General features: G+C 48.8%; 1 protein-coding gene across 3 annotated transcripts in view; it reads right to left on the minus strand.

Annotated features, from left to right (window-relative positions):
* The window catches only part of Adra1a (adrenoceptor alpha 1A), a 68094-nt gene extending 49769 nt beyond the window's left edge, over positions 1 to 18325 (minus strand). For all 3 annotated transcript variants that reach the window (XM_090353633.1, XM_090353632.1, XM_090353631.1), the window contains exons 1-2: positions 18197 to 18325; positions 15784 to 17304 (exon numbers count right to left, since the gene is read on the minus strand). In XM_090353633.1, coding sequence (XP_090209759.1) covers positions 15784 to 16708 — 925 coding nt within the window. In that variant the 5' untranslated portion in view covers positions 16709 to 17304; positions 18197 to 18325. The remainder of the gene's footprint in view (positions 1 to 15783; positions 17305 to 18196) is intronic.
* Positions 18326 to 18791: the final 466 nt, after the last annotated feature.

Below are 18791 nucleotides of genomic sequence, written 5' to 3' on the forward strand. Positions count from 1 at the left end.
ACTCTGACTGCTTCTGCAACAACACTGCTCCCTCTTCAGTTCTTCTCTTTCTGCTGCCTAGATTTTACATTAATCTTCTACTTCTAAACCTCAGACGAATTCTGGGTATTCTCTGTATTTTTCCAAATCTCATGATCCAGTGAGTTCGTTTCAACATTTTTCTATTTCTATCAAGAACTTGGAAATGGCCAGATGCCAATGGCTCATGCCTGTAATCCTAGCTACTCAGAAGGCTCTGAGCTGAAGAATCATAGTTCAAAGCAAGCTCAAGCAGGAAAGTCTTCAAGATTCCATCTCTAAGGTAATCGGCAAAAAACTTGGCTGGAAGCACTGAGTGAGTGGTGAGTTCCAGTTGACCAAGCAAGTGTGAGACTCTGAGGTCAAACTCAGGCACTGAGAGGAGGAGTGGGTGGGTAGGACAAATGACAACAGGGACTCCTGAACTTGCCCCTCATCAATGTGCTGATATTGGCTACTGATTTCTAGATCAGTCTTGTCCAACAGAAGATGATAAGATGAAGAAAGATATTACACCCAGGCCATCCAATACGGCAGTCACTACTCATAGGTGGCTATGGAGTAATTGACATGTGGCTAGCCTGAATGGGGAACTAAGTTCTTACCTGAGGTAAGCTTAATTAAACTCATCTCAATACTGGACAGCATGGTTGAAGAATTATTTGCTTCTACACTACACTCTCACAATGAAGACGATCAAAACTGAAGGCTTCTGCAGCCACTTCCGTCCCACCCTCTTTATGCATGCTTAAATATGTGTTGCCACTTCCATCCTCATCCCCCCATAAGTCCCCCCAACTCCCACTGGTCTGCCTTGAAATGTGTCTGGCCTTCTGCACTTCCTAGCCACACCCCCATTCAGGACCTCATCCAAACAAAGCCTTCCTATGAACCCTCATGTCTGCATGCTCACCCTGACAACGCTTTGCTCTGCCATTTATCTGCTCCTAGCCTCAGAGACTCCCAACTTCCTGTTACTTCAAGGCTAGAACCTTCGTGGTTTTCAAAAAGTTGTTGAAGATAATGTAGTCCCACCAAATTTGGTCAATATTTCCTTCCATGTTTCTTTTTGCCTGTTTCTGTATCTGTCTCTGTCTCTCTGTCTCTGTCTCTGTCTCTCTCTGTTTCTCTCTCTCTCTCTACACACACACACACACACACGTATTCTCAGGGATTATCTCACATAAACATGCTATGCTATTCTTTCTGCTGTCTTTCTAGTTCTACCGGTCTAGACCTGGTTGAAGACACTCTCCCTCCATAGAGAGTCCCAGAGTCGCATGACTGACCCATCTCTCATTTCTGAATTCTTTGGGTGTTTACAACAGACAAAACTTTGTCCTGCTGACTATCCTTTTGTGCATATAACCTTTCCTCTCAGGTTAGACCTGAAAGCACTGGGTCTTCTCCTCCAGTAGCTTCTATAAGACTCAGCTCTACGCTGTGTGCCCAACAGATGCTGAGTCAGCAAGTTCAGGGTAAGCCCTGGACATGAAAACACTGGAAAACACCAACATTACACTCACATAGTTAATCATTTATTCCTAGATTTCCCTACTTTTTGCTCATCCTGGCTTTTGGCATCCTGAATTCTTCTTGTTTTCTGTTTTTCTGCTGGACAGACATGGAAGCTAGGGCTAAAGCCTTCTCAAAACAAGTTAACAGGACAGAAAAGAACAATAGTCACAGAACTTCTGTTTGTAACAGCTTGATGGTACTAGGTAAATTATGTACCTGACCTGAGACCTATTCATGGGGATAGATCAAATGATTAAAGGTACTTCAGTAATAATGCTTGAGCCACTTCATTTCCATAGGACTAGACTCTTACCTCACACCATCTATAAACACTAACACAACCGATGAACAACTAAAATATAAAATTGTGCAGGGGAACTGCAAGTTGAATAAAATAACCCTTGAATATTGCATTATGATATTGGATTGGATGCACACACCACAGAGATGGCACAGGCATTTTCAGAGGATAATCTACATGACCAATGCTTAACCCAAAGGTGCAAATTCCAGTCTGTATAGCCAGATCTCTGGCTCTCAGTTGCTGAGGCAGAGCAGGGGACAGGCACAACACAGGTCAGCTGTGTTGTTGGCATGGGGTGCAGAAAACAAATTGTGACTATTTCTTACCTTTTGCGTTTAGTTAATAAAAGATGGAAAATAAAATCACCAGAATCTTTGCACGTCATGAAAATAACAATGTCTGATTCTTTCTCTAAAGACTTTGGGGTCAAATGTGTTCTAAAATTCAGGATTTTTCAGATTGTACAAAGGTTACACTACAGCCTATGACTCTTATTACATCACCGGTGGAGCAGACCGCACAAACAAAAATACCAATAGTTCTACAGCATGATATACAGATTTAAAATCTATAGAGGGATTTATGGATTTGGACTGAGTTCACTAACAGGTCAGATTTTGACCCTAAAACTATGATGATTATTTTTTATTATTGTAATAGTTATATCTATGAAGTTCATTGCAACAACACAATGTACAACTCAAAATATGCTTTCCATTAATATTTTTAATAAGTACATAACAAATGATTAGTATTAAGTCCTCTTATCTAGAGGCTGTTGATTAGACATTCCAAATAAGTTGTGTTTCTGTACTATTCTACATCATTTTCCACAGGAAGAGGTAGTATTTCAAACCTTCCACTTACATTTTTAGAAATGCTGAAAAATCTCAGCAAGCAGTAATTCTGAAGGTTACCACTAACCTACAATAGACAAAACTTGGAAGTACTGGCATAAGAAGAATATGCAGTAGAAGAGAATCTAGGGAAACAGGTAGTGGGACCTCATCTAATAGAACCTAGAGTTCAGAAAGGAAGCCATAAATATGGAAAATTGAATTCTGAAACGGGTGCCAAGACCATTCATTTGTAGGCTAAGGAAGGAGGTTAGAAACTTACCTCACACCATCTATAGAAACAAATGCCACAGATTAAGATGGATTCAGAAAAGCTAAGACTAAAAAGCTTATAGAAGAAAGCTCAGGAATAAATCTTTCTCACCTGGAGTTTGACATCCACTTCTTATGACACCAAAAACCACAAGCCACTGAAGAAAAAGTAGATAAATGGAGTCTCAAAAGTTAAAGACAGGTTGGAGATGTGGTTCAGTTGATAAATTGCTAAGTCAGTGAATGCAAGCATGGGGTACTAAGTTTGAGTTTTTTGTCTCAGACCAAAGGGAAAAAAAGAAAGAAAAGAAAAAGAAAAGTTAAGCTGGGCATGGTAACACTAGCTAATCAGGAGGCTGAGATCTGAGGATCACAGTTCAAAGCCAGCCCAGGAACTAAACTCAAAGTCCTTGAGACTCTTATCCCCAATTGACCACTAGAAAACTGGAAGTGGGGCTGAGGCTCAAGGGGTAGGGTGATAGCCTTGAGCTTATGAGCTCAGGGACAGCACCTAGGCCCAGAGTTCAAGTCCCACAACCGACAAAAAAAGTTAAAGATAATGGTACATCAAAGGACAATATAGATAAAATATTACAAAGCTGGGCTTAGAAGCCTTTGCTCAGAATCCCAACATCTGGCAAAAAACCATGGTCAGTGTACTAAATGCTACCCAACCACACAATTTAAATGCATTACAATAAAGACATTTATCACAATTAAAAAACAACAAATAGCGGAGTCCCTTTAAGGAGCTGCAGTTATCTCGAGACTGAGGGATGTTTTAATCACAGGTCAATATGATGGAAATACAGTAAGAAATTCTAAATGACAATACGAATGAGTGTTCAATGGGGGTGATTTCTAAAGTAATTCCACAGACGTGAGAGTGTATCAGTGGTGCTGTCTCCCTGTGGGGCAAGTTCTTTCCCTTGGTGGAGCTGGCCTGGGCACTGTGGAGTGCTGGTCTAACCCACTGTGTGGCAGGAAATCCTGGCCCCAGTACTAGCCTGATGATAAATCGAGTGCCTCTTGAAAGGGTTACCTAACCCTCCTCTGGGTGAGACCAGTCTGGCTGAGAATTCCTCCTGTGATTTCAGGAATGGTTTGCTATATTGGAATTCCATCCTCGTCTAGAGTTTCTTTAAAAAGGCCCATTTCTCAGATTGTCCATTTGTAATGTCTCAGTAACAGTGAAGCTGGGGAAAAGAAAAGAGACCCACAGCACCACACATTACCAGCGACCCCCCCAAAGACATTTCTCAGTCAGGTGCCAGGGGCTCATAACTGTAATCCTAGCTATTCAACAAGCTGAGATCTGAGGACCATGGTTTGAAGCCAGCCTGGGCAGGAAAGTCCATGAGACTCCTATCTCCAATTAACCACCTCCTGTGCCCACACACACAAAAAAGTGGAGCTGTGGTTTAAGTGGTAAAGGGCCACCCTTGAGTGAAAAATCTGAGACAGCACCCAGCCCTGAGTTAAGCCCCAGTACAGGCTCAACAAAGCAAAACAAACAATAACAACAAAACCAAAATGTATTTCTCATCTTACGGGCCAAACCATATCATTACCTTGTACGCAGCATGTTTCTTACAGGCATTTCTTACTGAAATGCCCTGGCAGTGAGCTAAATGCAGATAGCACATTAAAAGAGGGAGGAAAAAAAAAAACCTGAGTGTGCAAAATGTTCCCTTCTCAAACCCTTTAAGGGCAAAGCCTACTGCTCTGTAGGCATTCCAGAATAATGACAGCCCCTGCGTCCCCGGTCCACTTCCCTCCTTCTTCAAAAATGCAAACCGCACTTCCCACAGAACTCCTGGAGTCAGACACCATCGCACAGAGAGCGAGCTGTGCTCTGGGTCCCTCCCTGGGGCTGCCAGCAAGCAGCAAGGGAGGCCTAGGGTTCAGGACTCAGGGCTCTGCTACAGTTACACAGTTATATATGGGTTTCTGAGTGCCATTTCCTTTGCCCAGAGAGTTCTCAAAATAGGTCAGAAAGCTACAGCCCAACGAACATAATAAGCCTCTCTTCCCATAGGCGAGGGTTTGCAAGTGCAGAGGGAGGGGCAGAAATAGGGCTTTGGCCCGATATCCAGACCCCTTTCCTCATTCCTGAGAAGGCGGCCAGCTCCAGTGAGAAGTCACTTAATCACTGTCTCCCTCTCTCATCAGACCAGCAGTGCAAGTCCTGGGAATGAAATGATACCTTCAGTGGCGTAAGTCAAGCACTGGGGATGTGGATGGATGGAGTGCTTGTGTCTCCTCAGACCTGGAGGGTGAAGCCCTCATCTCCACGGTGATGGGGGGAGAAGGGGAGGAGTCTTGGAAAGTAATTTGCCTTCTACAAGGTCCCGAGAGTGGAGCCCACAACTTAAGATTAGTGTCCTTCTAAGGAGACAGAGATGCTCACGCACACTCTCTTTGCCAAGTGAGGATGCAGCAAGAAGGTTATTGTCTGTGGACCCAGTAAGTCATCACCCCAGCATCAGAGCTCAGGCTTTCAGACTGTGAGGCATCCATGTGTGTTATTTAAGCTGCCCCATGGCATGCTGCTACAGCAATATCAGTTCACAAAGACAGCTTCCTACCTCATCACACCTAGAAAGGTGGATTCAGGCACTTAACCCCTAGGCAGAGACTTGTTCAACCCTCACATGCTGTCTCCCGCCCTCCTGTGATCAGGATTGACCATGGTCACAGCTGGACTGGCTGTGATCCTACCACATGGTATTGTCTTCTACCTGCATTGGGAGGCAAAGGCTGGATGGCAAAAGTAATCCTGGCCTTGAATCACTTCAGACTCTTCTTGGTGGTGTGAAAGGAGTCTGCGCTGAGGCAGTGGCTTCCGAGTCAATCAAGCTTCCAAATTCCTTCCTAGCTGTTGTTGTGGTTCTGATACTTGGGTTTTAATCAAAGCCTGTGCTTGCTAGGCAGGTGTTACGACACTTCCACGACACTTTTCTCCTCCCCTGTGAATGCTTTAGATAGTTTTCAGGTAAAGTCTTACATTTGTGCCCAGCCTAGACTGAGATCTTCCTATCCATGAGCTTTCAGGTTGTTGGGGTCACAGACAAGTGCCACCATACCCAGCCATCGGTGGGAGGGTAAAGGTATTATTATTGATTCAGTCTTTATCTACCAAACAACATGAGCACACACAAAGGAAAATAGGCTGCAGATACAGAAAGCACTGGAAGAAGTTGTAGCCCTGGGATAGCTACTTAGACCTCTTTCAATATGAGAAAAATAAAGCCGTTGATGGATAAAGGTAAAAAGAATAAAAATAAAGATCTCAAAATGCCACTATTAAAAACTTTTAATATATCTATTAAACATTAAGCCTACAAAATATGTAAGTTATTGATTATATATGAAGTCCTAGGGGAAATCTCAGTTATTTCCACAGTTAGAAATTGTTTAGGCTTTACTCTGTGATCACATTGTTGTAAATTAGAAATTAATTTTAAGAAAAGCAGGAAACAAAAGTTCTAACTAGTTTTGAATTAATAAACCACTACAAACAACAGCTTCCTTTGTCTACACAGATACACAGAATGAAAGGAAATATTAAAAGTAACAATTTAGCCCAGCTGGAAGAAAAGATTGCCAACTTAAACTAAGCATTCTGTGCAAGCCGTTTTTATCTTGAAAAACAAAAATATAACTAGAAAAATTAAACAGAGAATTCAGAGGTATTAAATAAATGCATTGGGAAATGGATTACAATAATTAATAAGTCCAGAGGTGGTTCACTGAAAAACCAAATAAAATATACAGTCATCAAGGAAGTCTGAGAGAACATCAACAATAGAACAGACACGCAATGTGGGAAGTCACAGCATTACAGAGATCTGAGCTGCCAGGGCAAAGCTCAGGAGAAGGAGAATGGACAAGGAAGAAATAAAAGTTACCAAATCTGACAAATGCAATAGGTCACTATCCATGGAAGGAACAGAGCCAGCCTGGGGATCATATCCATAAAAGGAACTGAGCCCAAATGTTTTATGGGCGTTTTTCAAACCTTCATGGAACACATAATTCTTACACTATTTAAACTGCTACAGATTGCAGGGGAAAAATGAAAAGTGTCAGAATTTGCTTTATGAAGTTCACATAAACCTGGTACTAGAATGTGACAAAAACAGAACAATAAAACAAAACATTAGACTGACTTCACAAACACCTAGAAATTCAGACTGAAAGTAAAAAAGTTATTACAGAGCAGCAACATAAAAAATAATAATGCCACTTGCTCAAATAGCACCCTATTCAAGAACACACAGAGCATCAGCGGAAATAAATCCATCAAACAATGCCAATGAGAAAATGTGTTATTTGAGTATAGTTATGAATTCCTTTAATCCCAGTACTTGGTAGGCTAACGCAGAGGTGGCTGCAAGTTCAAGGCCAGCATGGGTTACTAATGACTTCAAGTCAGCTAAACTATATAAAAAGACTGTATTTCAAATAAATAAATAAATAAATGCATAAATAAGTTATTATAATAAAATGATCATATTGATGGGACCAAAAGCATTATTTGATCTCATCAATGAATTAAAATTTTATTTTAAAGATAATGCATTCTAAGATGCAAGTAAATTAACATGTACTTAAAATATAGTGCTATAGAGTTTTGAAAGCTATAAGAAGATACTGATTTCAGTGAGGACACTGACATAAAACCATAGCCAGCAATATATGCCATATTGCAGTACCAAAGCAGCATCTGTTAATGCTATTGCTATAATCACTTTTTTTTTTCAGGACAGATTCGTTATTTGGTTAAAAATAAAGTAAAAACAATGGCTCAAAAGCAGGTTGGGCAGTAAACGAGAGAAATAAGGAGTGTGAGGAATTGCTGAGAGAATGGAAACATGGACATATCTTATAAAACTACATATAATAAAACAATGTGGCATCCATATGAGAGGAGTCAGGAAAATGGAAGCTAAGAAAAGGAGTCTGAGGCTCTTTTTAATACAATGGTTTCCCAAAGAAGACAGGAAATGATCCATTATTTGATAAATCTTTTGAGACTCTGACAAAAAAACATTTCAAAATTAATACGGTTAGCCATCAACTGTGAATAAACAAAGCCTTCCTGGGAGGAGAAGACAGCTGCCTGACCCACCCTGCACAAGTCTTCCAAGAGCTCCAACAAAGAAACGTCCACAAGGAAACGGACCAAGTTGCTTGACCCATTTCGTTGTAAAAAAAAACATAGACACCACAACATACAAATAGGACATTATGTGTTCCCCTCTTAAACCTGTCTTTCTTTCCCAGCAGTCCCACAGGTCATCAAGTTTCCACAGAAGATGAAGAGGAGGCCAGGTGCAGGTTAGGAAAGGAGAGGAGAGAAATGGCCTCAGTGACTGTGGAGAGCCCTGTGGCGGAGGCCAGGCTCTGCAAGGACGACAGAGGAATGAGCAACAGCGGGCAGGGCAGGGCAGGGTAGGAGAGATGGAGCCTGGGCCAGTCTACCCTGGTGGGGTGGAGGGATTCTGCACAGCTCTCCCTGCCTAGACCAGGAGGAGACTGGGAGCATCGCTGGGAATCTGGGTCAGGCAGTTGCTAAAGAAGTTCCTAGGGGCTGCTGGGCAGAGCAACTCCCTTGATAGCAGCAATAAAGCCAATGTCAACCTCCCCAGGAGCCACAAGAAAACCTCGAGGGTCAGAAGTTACAGCAAAGCGTTAGTAGGGCTGGGGTGGAAGGCAGGACAAGCTCCCAGGCCAGCAGCCTCAGATTCCTCAGGGACAGAGCTGAGGGCTGCAGCTGGCAGCTCAGGACCAGGCCCTGGGTCTCACCAATGTCCCTACTGCAGGACACAAAAGCCCCAGCAGTTAACAAGACATCCCTAGGCCGGGGGCCCTGTGGTGGTTTGGGTATGGATGGGAGCGGCCTGCTCTCCCTAGGGCACTCTGGGGAGATGCTGTCAACCAGAAGGTCACTAGGGCAACACCCTGGAAGTGGACTGTGTTCTCTCTGCTCTGCCCTCAGCCTTTCTGCTATTTTCTGGCTACTGATGAGTGCTCGCATCCACCACAAGGTCCTGCCATCAGGTGCTTGCTGGAGGCTCAAGGGGTGAATTCATCTGACTTTGGACCATGAGCCAAAAAGAAACAAATGATTTGCCTTGGGTATTTCGTTCTAGCAATGGAAAGCTGCCTAACACAGGTCTTAATTTTCCTCACCACCCTGAGTTTATATAAGACCTTGGTCTGAGGGCAGGGATTAGAGCTGTGTTGTTTCTACCACGTGGAGACGTAGTTGCAAAGTGGGTCTATAAACCAGAAAGCCAAGCCCTCATGAGAAATCTAATCTGCTGGTGCCTTGGACTTCCTTAAAACTGATTTCTCTGTGTGTGTATGTATGTATGTATATGGATATAGTTGAGTTATTGTCATAAATGATCCAGTTAATAGTACTGTTTTACGGCAGTCCAAGTGGAATGAGATACCAAGTCTATCACTAAAGGAGACTGAGATATAACATGGTGCACAAATTATCAGACTAGACTGGACTGAACTAAAGGTGAGTCTGTGTTTGTGGGCATTTCTGTGGAAATTTTGTGGAAAATAAAGAACTCACATTTTCTCAGCACTTCTAGATGCAGCATGAGAAGACAGGCAACTCAGATTTTATAATAAACAATTAATATCTTCATTAGATACAATGAGGTTGCAGATAAAAGAAGGTAGTGCATGGCAAGAATGATGACATATATCTATAGCCCCAGATGTTGGGTAGCAGAAATGGGAAGACTGCAGTTCAGGGCGGGGGAGGCAAAATATTAAGGAGACTCTCTTTCAAGAAACAAGTTAGAGGTGGTAGTTTGTGCCTGGAATCTCAGTTGTTGGTAGGCAGATGTAAGAGGACTAAGATCCAAGGCTAGTCCCAGGCAAAGGCAAGGCCCTTTACGTACAATAAAGCCCAGAAGAGCTGGAGAGACCATGGCTCTCTGCGTTCAAATTGTAAGACTGCCAAAAAAAAAAAAAAAAAAAAAAAAGAAGAAAAAAAAATGTGGCCCTGAACCATTTCATAAAAGAAGCGAGAATGAATAAAATGTGAAGAGAAATGTTGAGCTATCAAAGAAATATTAAAAGTGAACAGTCTCCACGCAAGTGTCAAATCTGCAAACACCACAGTGAGGCTAAAATACAGGAGTTTATGAGGCAAAGGAAGCTTTTTAGGGAGTCTCTTCCTGCCCCGCATGGCACTATGAGGTAGAGAACACAGCCATGACTTTGTCTAGTGATAAGGAGTTACCTCTTCTTTCAAGTAAGAACTTGCCTCGCTATCATCCGCCTGGAGAAAGCCAGCTGTCATTCAAAACTCCATCCTCAGAGCCTGCAGCACTGCACGTTGTTAACAGAGCTCGCTGGTGGAGTGAGCCAAAATGAATTTAAAGCCCAGTCTGCTTGGAGTCCTTGTGATCAGGAGCATTGTTTTCTCATAAATCTAAGCTCTGAGGGTAGGACAAAGGGAGACATGCCAGGGCTGTGTGGAATAAGCATTCAAGTCAGCAGGTTAAGAGCATACTGGCAGCCAGCACCCCGCTCTGCTCTGTTGGAAGGCCTCCCAACAATCTTCTTTTCATAAGCTTTTCATATTTTAGAATATCAACTTGATCATGCTGTCTCTGTAACCCGGGTATCTTCAGAACAAGACAACTTGAAGAATGGTTATGAAATCTGGTTTAGTCTACTCTTTTTTTTCCCAGTTCCATTTGACACTCATTTCTGGACAAAAGTGGCCTTCTACCAAATCTTCCTGGCCAGCAAGCTGGCCCTGTCCGTCAGTCTCTGCACTCCCTGTGCCCTCCCTTCCTCTTGTAACCATTAAGCACCTCCCCAGTTTACAGTCCTTCACTGCAGGGTCAAATTTTTCAGCCCTCCCTGCTCAGGACCACAGCTACCACACTGGTACAGGGAAGGTAATGTTATAACACTAAGCAGAGATTTGGGACTCTCTTGTGTGGTCACCTGATTACTGTCTGTCTCTCTGAGAAGATAAGAGCATACAGGCAAAGACCCTCGCTATTTCTACCGACTGCAATTGTGATAAACTCAGCACACAGGACATTCTCAGTGTAACCAGGGGGGGAAAGGAAAAGGTTATTTGACACATTTTGCAAGAGGCTGTCAAACACTCCCAACACCTATATGTACCTGTGATTCTGCATAAAGGGAGGGATGTTTTTTTCCTAGACTGGGCATTCATCCAGCCTAGTTCTTCGGCCATGGCTGTTGTGAGGGAACTTTCATGCTATAAGAAATCTGGTTGAGGCCACTGGAGGATGAGAGGCCCGTCAGGAATGACGGCCAGCTACAGCCAAGCTAGTGTTGACTTATTTCTGGTTCTCACACTCAAGACTGTCATTTTGAGACAGTTCATGATGGAAGTGTAATGGGAAAAAATAAGTGTTTCATATTAAATCTTAAAAGTCTTTAAAAAATCTTTGCATTGTTAATGCTAAAAAGTGAGCATTTTTCTGTGAGAATCGGGGATCTTATGCTGCACTCATGCTTGTAATTCCAGTTAATTAGGCTGCAAAGATTGGGGATATTCTGTGGTCCAAGGCCAGCTCAGGAAAAAAGTTAGCGACCTCCCCAGGCCTTGGCCCCACCCATCTTAATCAGTCCAGTACTGGTGGTGTATATCTGTCATCTCAGCTACACAGGAGACCCTAGATAGGAGCATCTTGATCAAGGCCAGTCTTGAATGAGAACATGAGATCTTACTTTAGAAATAGTTAAAGCAAAGAGGGCTGGGGGAATGACTCAAGTGGTAGAGTACCTGCCTAGCAAACTCCTGTAACACAAGAAAGAAAAAAAAGTAAGAAAGAGAGGGAGAGGAGGGAGAGAGGAAGGGAGGGAGACAGGGGAGAACCAGGGCCTGACCTCGCTGTCCCTGCAGTGCAGCTGTCTCAGGTACTCACGAAGGAACCACACTCAATATGTGAAATTTCCACATCACCTCACGTTTTAGCACCTCACCACCCTGTGCGCAAGTGCTTTCTTTGTCAAGCTTCCTGTGTCAATATTGCTAAACATTTAGGTTTTTGCTCTGTCAGGGTAGGGACTGGTGCCACTGTCTCATCTCCAGTGATTCTCTAGCTGACAGGCATGTGGTAAGGTGCTGGGGAAATTTACTGAGTGAATAGTTCTTCCATCTCTGCTGTATTACTTCCTCCTAATGCACACTGCAGCAGCCCTACTTTCCCCAAGCAGGCCCTCTTAGAAGATGCCCTTGCTCCCTTGCTTCTGCCCTCCCTCCCTCCCTCCCTGGCTCCCTCCCTCCAGGCTGCTGTGTCAGGTCTTCTATACACATCCTTCTCAAACACTGGCTGTCGCTACATGTTGTATGGCAACCAGTATTGCCTCATTAGATTCCCTTTCTCCCTTCCCCTCCCTTCTTTTCTCCTCTTCTGCCTTCCTTCTCCCTTCCACTCCCCTCCTGTCCCCTCTCCTTGCAGCCATCCTCCCATCCTTGCCTTCTACAGAACTGGGATTCCAGGCATCCAGATTGTTCTTTGAGCTAGAGTATTGATAACTCCTGTGCATCCACCCGAGGCCCTCCTAGTTCCTCCTAAGTATCTGGGATGAACCCTGTGCCGAGTCACCCCTTTCACTCTGAGGCTGTCACCTCACAGCTCTGAGGACAGGGACACCTACGTCCTCTGTGGCAGCATCCGTATGTGGACTGTGGGTAATGGTCCAGGAGGCACACGAATCCTGCCAAGATTAGGCCTTATCACCCTTGCCACTGTGTGAGACATGCTATGAGGCAGCAGGCCTGGTTCATGAAAAGAACAACCTGGGCTTCAGTGTCAGGCTCACTTGCTTGGAAGGAGCCCACTGGAAGCAGGCAGCCCTCGATAAGGAGACGTGATGGATAGAGAGGCCCTGCAGGCCACCATCCTTGTCCTTCCTTCTCTTCCATTATTGGAGGATAACGCCTGCCTAGCCTCTACACGCATCCCGAGATCCAGTCACAGTGACCGGGTGAGCTTCCACCACACTGCCTCTTTCTGCCCAGGGGGCTCTGAGTTCCAACCACGCATATAAGATGCCAAAGCAAAACCCAATGAGGAAGACTTGAATTCAGGAGACTTGCAAGTCAGATTCCCACCTGTCCATCCACAGAGCAGCCCCACCGTGGCAGAAGGATGAGAGAAGTTCGAGGAAAAGGGATGAGTGATGGTGACAGGCAGAGGACATCCTCTCAGAGTCTAGAACAAGAACCCAGGATCCACTCAACCTGACCAAGGTGGCCGGTTCCTCTCGCGGTGAGAGCTTCACCTCAGAGTGTTGTTGTACTCCACATTCGTCCCTGCCCTGCTGGCACTTCAAATCCCTCTGTTCTCTCAGTAGCCTAGCTCAGGCTGATAACCTCTTCCTCCCAAGAGAGCACTTGCCAGACTTAAAAGCCTCGGTCTCGTGGGTATGATAATGCTTTATTTACGATAGCATCGTTATTTCCCTGGTCATATGGACCAGGGAAATGGACTGATGGTTGTTATGAAAAACAAATAAACTATTGCTGATGGCCCAGCAGTAGTGCTGTCATTTTTTCAAGACCTTGTTCGGGTCTTGCTACTTCTAGAAGCTTCTGTGGTGAGTTCCAGGTTTTCTTTTTGTTTTTAAACTGTTGTTTTCCTCGGAACCTGACAGCAACACCACTGGAGACTAGCCTTCACACATAGGTGTTAATCATTCACAGTGTGTTTGCTTGCCTAGATGGTGAAGCCCTGGAAGGTTCCCTCTGTCTAACTTACTACCTGGAGTTTATATACTGTTGGAATATTTTGGAAGAAATGGTCTCGCATGCATTTGCTGTTGGGAAGTGGTCTGAGGATTGGGAGGTTTTGGGGTCCTTTGCCTTCCTGAACAGCATGGTCAGATTGTTAGCTGTGAGTTTTCAACTTCCCTTAGCCACCCCTTTCCTTAGGATTTAGAGGACGCAGGTGGCTTCCCCTTATTTCCTAGAACACACGTCCATCTTTGGCCAGGGCCCTCTCTCAGCTGCTTATCTGTAGGAGAGAATCATACAGATGTGTGGACTGTAGGACCTTAAACGCAGGAACCATAGACCTGTAAGGCCCCCAGGACTTCGTGGCGAGCGCTACATTTCTATAATATGCTTCTTATTTCACTCTCAAAGGTGAACATTTCACCTCTTCTCTGCTCCTTGAACTGCCATGTCCCCACTTCTCGTGCCTTCTGCATTGCTGGAGAGATGAACAGCTTCTTGCTTATACCCTGTCACTACGTCCCTGTCCTCTCTTCCTCTTGGACACAGAACCTCTTCTCTTGTCCATGCCACCAGCATCCTCTCTATTCTACTGTTCTAGCAGAAAACAAGGACGCTGGCTTCTGCCCCACCTTTGACAATGCTCTGTCCCCAGCAATATCAACCCCCTTCCCAGCTCTCCACTCTCACAGAACTTTTCTAGAGTTGTCTTTTTCTCTGCTCCCACGTCACCTAGTATTCTCTTTCATCACTCCACGGAAACCACTGTTACCTAGCAGAAGATGAAGGATGAGGAAGAAGAGGAGGAGGAGGAGGAGGAGGAGGAGGAGGAATAACAATCTTTACTGTCCAATGCAGTAGCCAATGGTCACGTGTGGGCTAGTGGCTAAGGGAACAGAATGGAGTAACTGAATTTTGGTATTGATTCAATTCACACATAAATAGCTACATTTCAAAATTCACATTTGAAAAGGCTGGAAGCTTCTGTATTAGAAGTGGAAGAATCCCTTTGGCCCCTACATGAGATGTCAAAGGCCCAACAAGATAGAGGAAGACTGGTAAAATGTCTAAAACACAGTTGGCACTCCAAAGAAATAGGAGGTATAATTATGACATGGATTTTTCTGAATTTTTATCTTGACTTTGTATGGGAAGAGTTACTGGATAGCCAATGTGTGAGTCTGTCTTTGCGCTCACAAACTAAAAATAGTTACCAACCATTTTGAGATCTCACTGAAGGCCTACCAGAGACAAATGCCGAGTCTACCAGAGACAAATGCCAAGTCTACCAGAGACAAATGCGGAGTCTATCAGGACCGGCTTGCTGACACTCATCAGGAGCTAATTAGCTCTGATAACAGCTCACTTAGCATCTGCAGGAATCAGATTTGTAGCCTTACTGTGTTATTTTCAAACAGTGTCGTCTGCAACCTCTGATGTGAGTTTGGATACCACTTGTGTCTGTTTTTAACATTTACTATTAAAACTACATAGTTAACTTATTGTAAATATGATGAATTTTTTAAGGTTTAAATTGGTTTGGACATGAAATATTTTTTTTGTTGTTGTTGTTGTTATTAATGACTTGTGATTTTTTTCCCTTCCACAGTGAATGCTGAAAATAAAATTCATACCGATAGAGAACACGGAGCCTCATAAATCACCCTAATGAACAACTCCAGGCAGTAAGAGAACCCACACATTTGCCCAGAACAAGCAGGGTGCTCATGGGAATTTATATTCCCCATTGGTGGCCAAGGAAAGTGGCCTTCCACAGTCTGCTTGAGTACTGAAGTGCAAAAAACGAGGGCTCACAAAGGGCAAGATGTAGTTAAACTGAAAGCCTGCTCGCAGGCATTCAGAAAAGTTGACATTCTCATTAAAGAGGCCAATTAATCGGCAGGAATTGAAACCATAACAAAACAACCACCACTGCCCTAGAACCCCCCAGTCACTGAATAAGCAGGGAAACCCCCTCTGCCCCGGGGAGCCTCTCCGAGGCGCCCCCTCCCCTCCTTCCACATCGACTGCGAGCGCAGGGGGGCCCTGCCCGCCACCCCCCCCCCAACACTCACCGATGGGCATCACCAAGAAGAAGGGCAGCCAGCAGAGCACGAAGCAGCCCACCACGATGCCCAGCGTCTTGGCGGCCTTCTTCTCCCGGGAGAACTTGAGCAGCCTGACGGAGAAGTGCGTCTTGCTCTTGGCACTGCTCCCCGGGGCCCCCGCGCCGCCTCCACCGCCGCCCGCCGGGCCGCCCGGGGCGCGCTCGCCCGGCGCGTGCTTGCGGTGGATGCGCAGCGTCACCTGCTCCGAGTCCGACTTGTCGGTCTTGAGGCCGGCCTGGAGACCCCGGCTCTCGCGCTTGGCCACCACGTAGACGCGGCAGTACATGACCAGGATGATGGCCAGTGGCACGTAGAAGGAGCCCAGGGCGGAGAAGAGCACGTAGCCCGGCTCCTCGTTGATCTGGCAGATGGTCTCGTCCTCGGGGGCCGGCTGCCTCCAGCCGAACAGGGGCCCGACGGAGATGACCAGGGACAGCGCCCAGACGCCCAGCAGCGCGCGCACGCCCCGCCGCGGCGTCACGATGGCGGGGTAGCGCAGTGGGTAGCTGACCCCGATGTAGCGGTCGATGGAGATGATACACAGGCCCAGGATGGACGCGGTGCAGCACAGCACGTCCACCGCCGCCCAGACGTTGCAGAAGACCCTGCCGAAGGCCCAGTAGCCCAGGATCTCGAAGATGGCGGAGAAGGGCAGCACGGTGGAGGTGAGCAGCAGGTCGGCCACCGCCAGGTTGACGATGTAGTAGTGCGTGACGGAGTGCAGGTGGCGGTGACAGGCCACCGACAGGATCACCAGAATATTGCCCAGCACCCCGAACACGATCAGACCCCCCAGGATCACCCCCAGCAGAACGGCCTTGGAGACGTTCACCGGCGCGGCGGGCTGGGTGCAGTTGGAGCCTTCCGAAGCATTTCCGGAGAGAAACACCATGGTCCCGGCCGGGGCCCCGGCGACGCCCGGCTCCCGAGGGCCACCGTCGGGCGGGGACGGAGGCGGAGCGAGGCCCAGGGCGACTCAGAAAGTCTGCGCGGGGCAGAGGCCGGCCGGCTGGGTTGCGCCCGGGGCGAGAGACAGGGGGCGGGTGGGGAGCGGCCCGGGCCGGCCCAGGGAGCGCGCGGACAGCCGGGGCGGAGAGCGCGGGGGTGAAGGCGACATGGCCGGGGCCGCGCGGGGCTCCCGGACCTCTCCACAGGCCCCGGGGACCCCGACGCCCTCCCTCCCCTGGGCGGGGCGGGGGCGCCCGTGCAGTCCTGGATCACCGGAGTCCGCCTCCCGGCACCGTCGGATCGGCCCTCGAGGACTGGGGGCCGCGCATGCTGGGTTCGGTCCGGAATTCAGAGTCGGAGTGCCCGTGCGTCCCCGCCGCGCGGGGAGGAGCGGAGCGGCGGCGGCGCCCGGGCCGGGTCGCTGGGCATCTGCGCGGTGGTTGGTGCTGGTGGCGCGGCGGCTGCGGAGGGCCGGGCTGCGGTGACGCGGGGGAAAGCGGTGCCGCGACCCGGGGCGCGCGAGCTGCGGTGGCCACAGTCCTGAGGGAAGAGCGCAGAGAAGAGGCGGAGGTGAGCCCGGGCGCCGGGACGGCGGCGGGACGGCGGCGGGGAGCTGCGCCGCCCTTCCGCGGCGCGCCGGGGCACTGCTCGGGCCCCGTCGGAGGCGACACCGGGTGCCGGAGGGGCGCGCGCCCCGTCCCGGCCGGGATCTGCCCTCGCGTGCTTGGCTTTGCCGCCTCTGGCCAAGTCCAGGAGCCAAAGCAAAATAATAATAATAATAGTAATAATAATAATAAAAAACAAAAGAACCGGCAACACCAAGACCGAGGCGCGGCGGTCGGTCAGCAGCTCCCGCGGCGCAGGCGCGTCCCGGCCCGCGCGCAGAGCCCGGGGGTCCCGGCGTGGCGGGGGAGCAGGTGGCGCGCGCAGCCCCCGGGGCGGCGGCGGGCAGGGCCGCGGGGACCCGACCGCGGGGCCCGCCGCGCGCGTCCGTCCACCAGCCCAGCCGGCCTGGGGTCCGGGTCCCCGGCGGAGCCCAGGGGTCCCCGGGGCTGGCCGCGGCCCGGCCCACGGTCTACGGGTTGGAACCGCCGGGAGGTTGCGGGAGTCGGGGGCGGGGCCGCCTCGGGAGCCGCAGCCGCTGCGGTGCCGTGGGCGGAGGCGCGGGGCGCGGGGTCCCGGCCGTCCCCGGCCGCGGATTGGATGGAATGCGGGGCCGGGGGCCGCGCGGTGTCGAGGCCCCGAGGCGGGAACCCGGCTTCGAGGCCCCTGGGGTCCCCGCGGCGGGGCGGTGGAGGCGGGCAGGACACTTGTTACCCGGAGGGGACTTGGCGGGGCGCCGGGCGCGGGTTCAGAGCCCGGTGAAAGGCGCTCGGGGAAGCCGGGGGCCCCTCACCCGCAGGCCCGCGGGGCGCTGGCCCCGCGCACTCACCTGCGGCGCCCGGAGGGAGGTGGCGCGGCGCGCGGCGCCCGGCCGGGTCTGGCGGAGGGGTGGCCCGCCTGCTCCTCCACCGCCGGGGGCCGCCAGCTCCCGGCTCGCCGGCTCTGCCTGGAGCGTCCACACTGGGAGAACAGGAGAGGAGACAGAGGCACCGCCACGTCCACGCCGCGCCTCCGCGCCCGCCGAGCGGCCCGAGCCAACTTAGCGGCCCGCTGACGTCACGGGGCCGGCCGCCCGCCGCCCGCCCGCAGCTACCGTATTTCTCCGGGGCCTCGGGCCGGGCCGCCAGCCTGCGCCCGGGCGGGAAGTGCGGTGTGTGTGTGTGTGTGTGTGTGTGTGTGTGTGTGTGTGTGTGTGCGCACCTGTGTGAATGCACACGCCTGTGTGTGTGTGTGCGTGCCTATGTGTGTGTGCTTGTGTATGTGTGCGTGCGCCTGTGTGTGTGCGTGCCTGTGCGTGTGTGTGCGCCTGTGTGTGTGTGCGCCTGTGTGTGTGTGTGCGTGCGCCTGTGCGTGTGTGTGCGCCTGTGTGAATGCACACACCTGTGTGTGTGTGCACACGCCTATGTGTGCCTGTGTGCCTGTGT

This window comes from Megascapheus bottae, chromosome 20, assembly GCF_031878675.1.
Source record: "Megascapheus bottae isolate mThoBot1 chromosome 20, mThoBot2.hap1, whole genome shotgun sequence".
In the NCBI taxonomy this organism is placed as follows: Eukaryota; Metazoa; Chordata; class Mammalia; order Rodentia; family Geomyidae; genus Megascapheus; species Megascapheus bottae.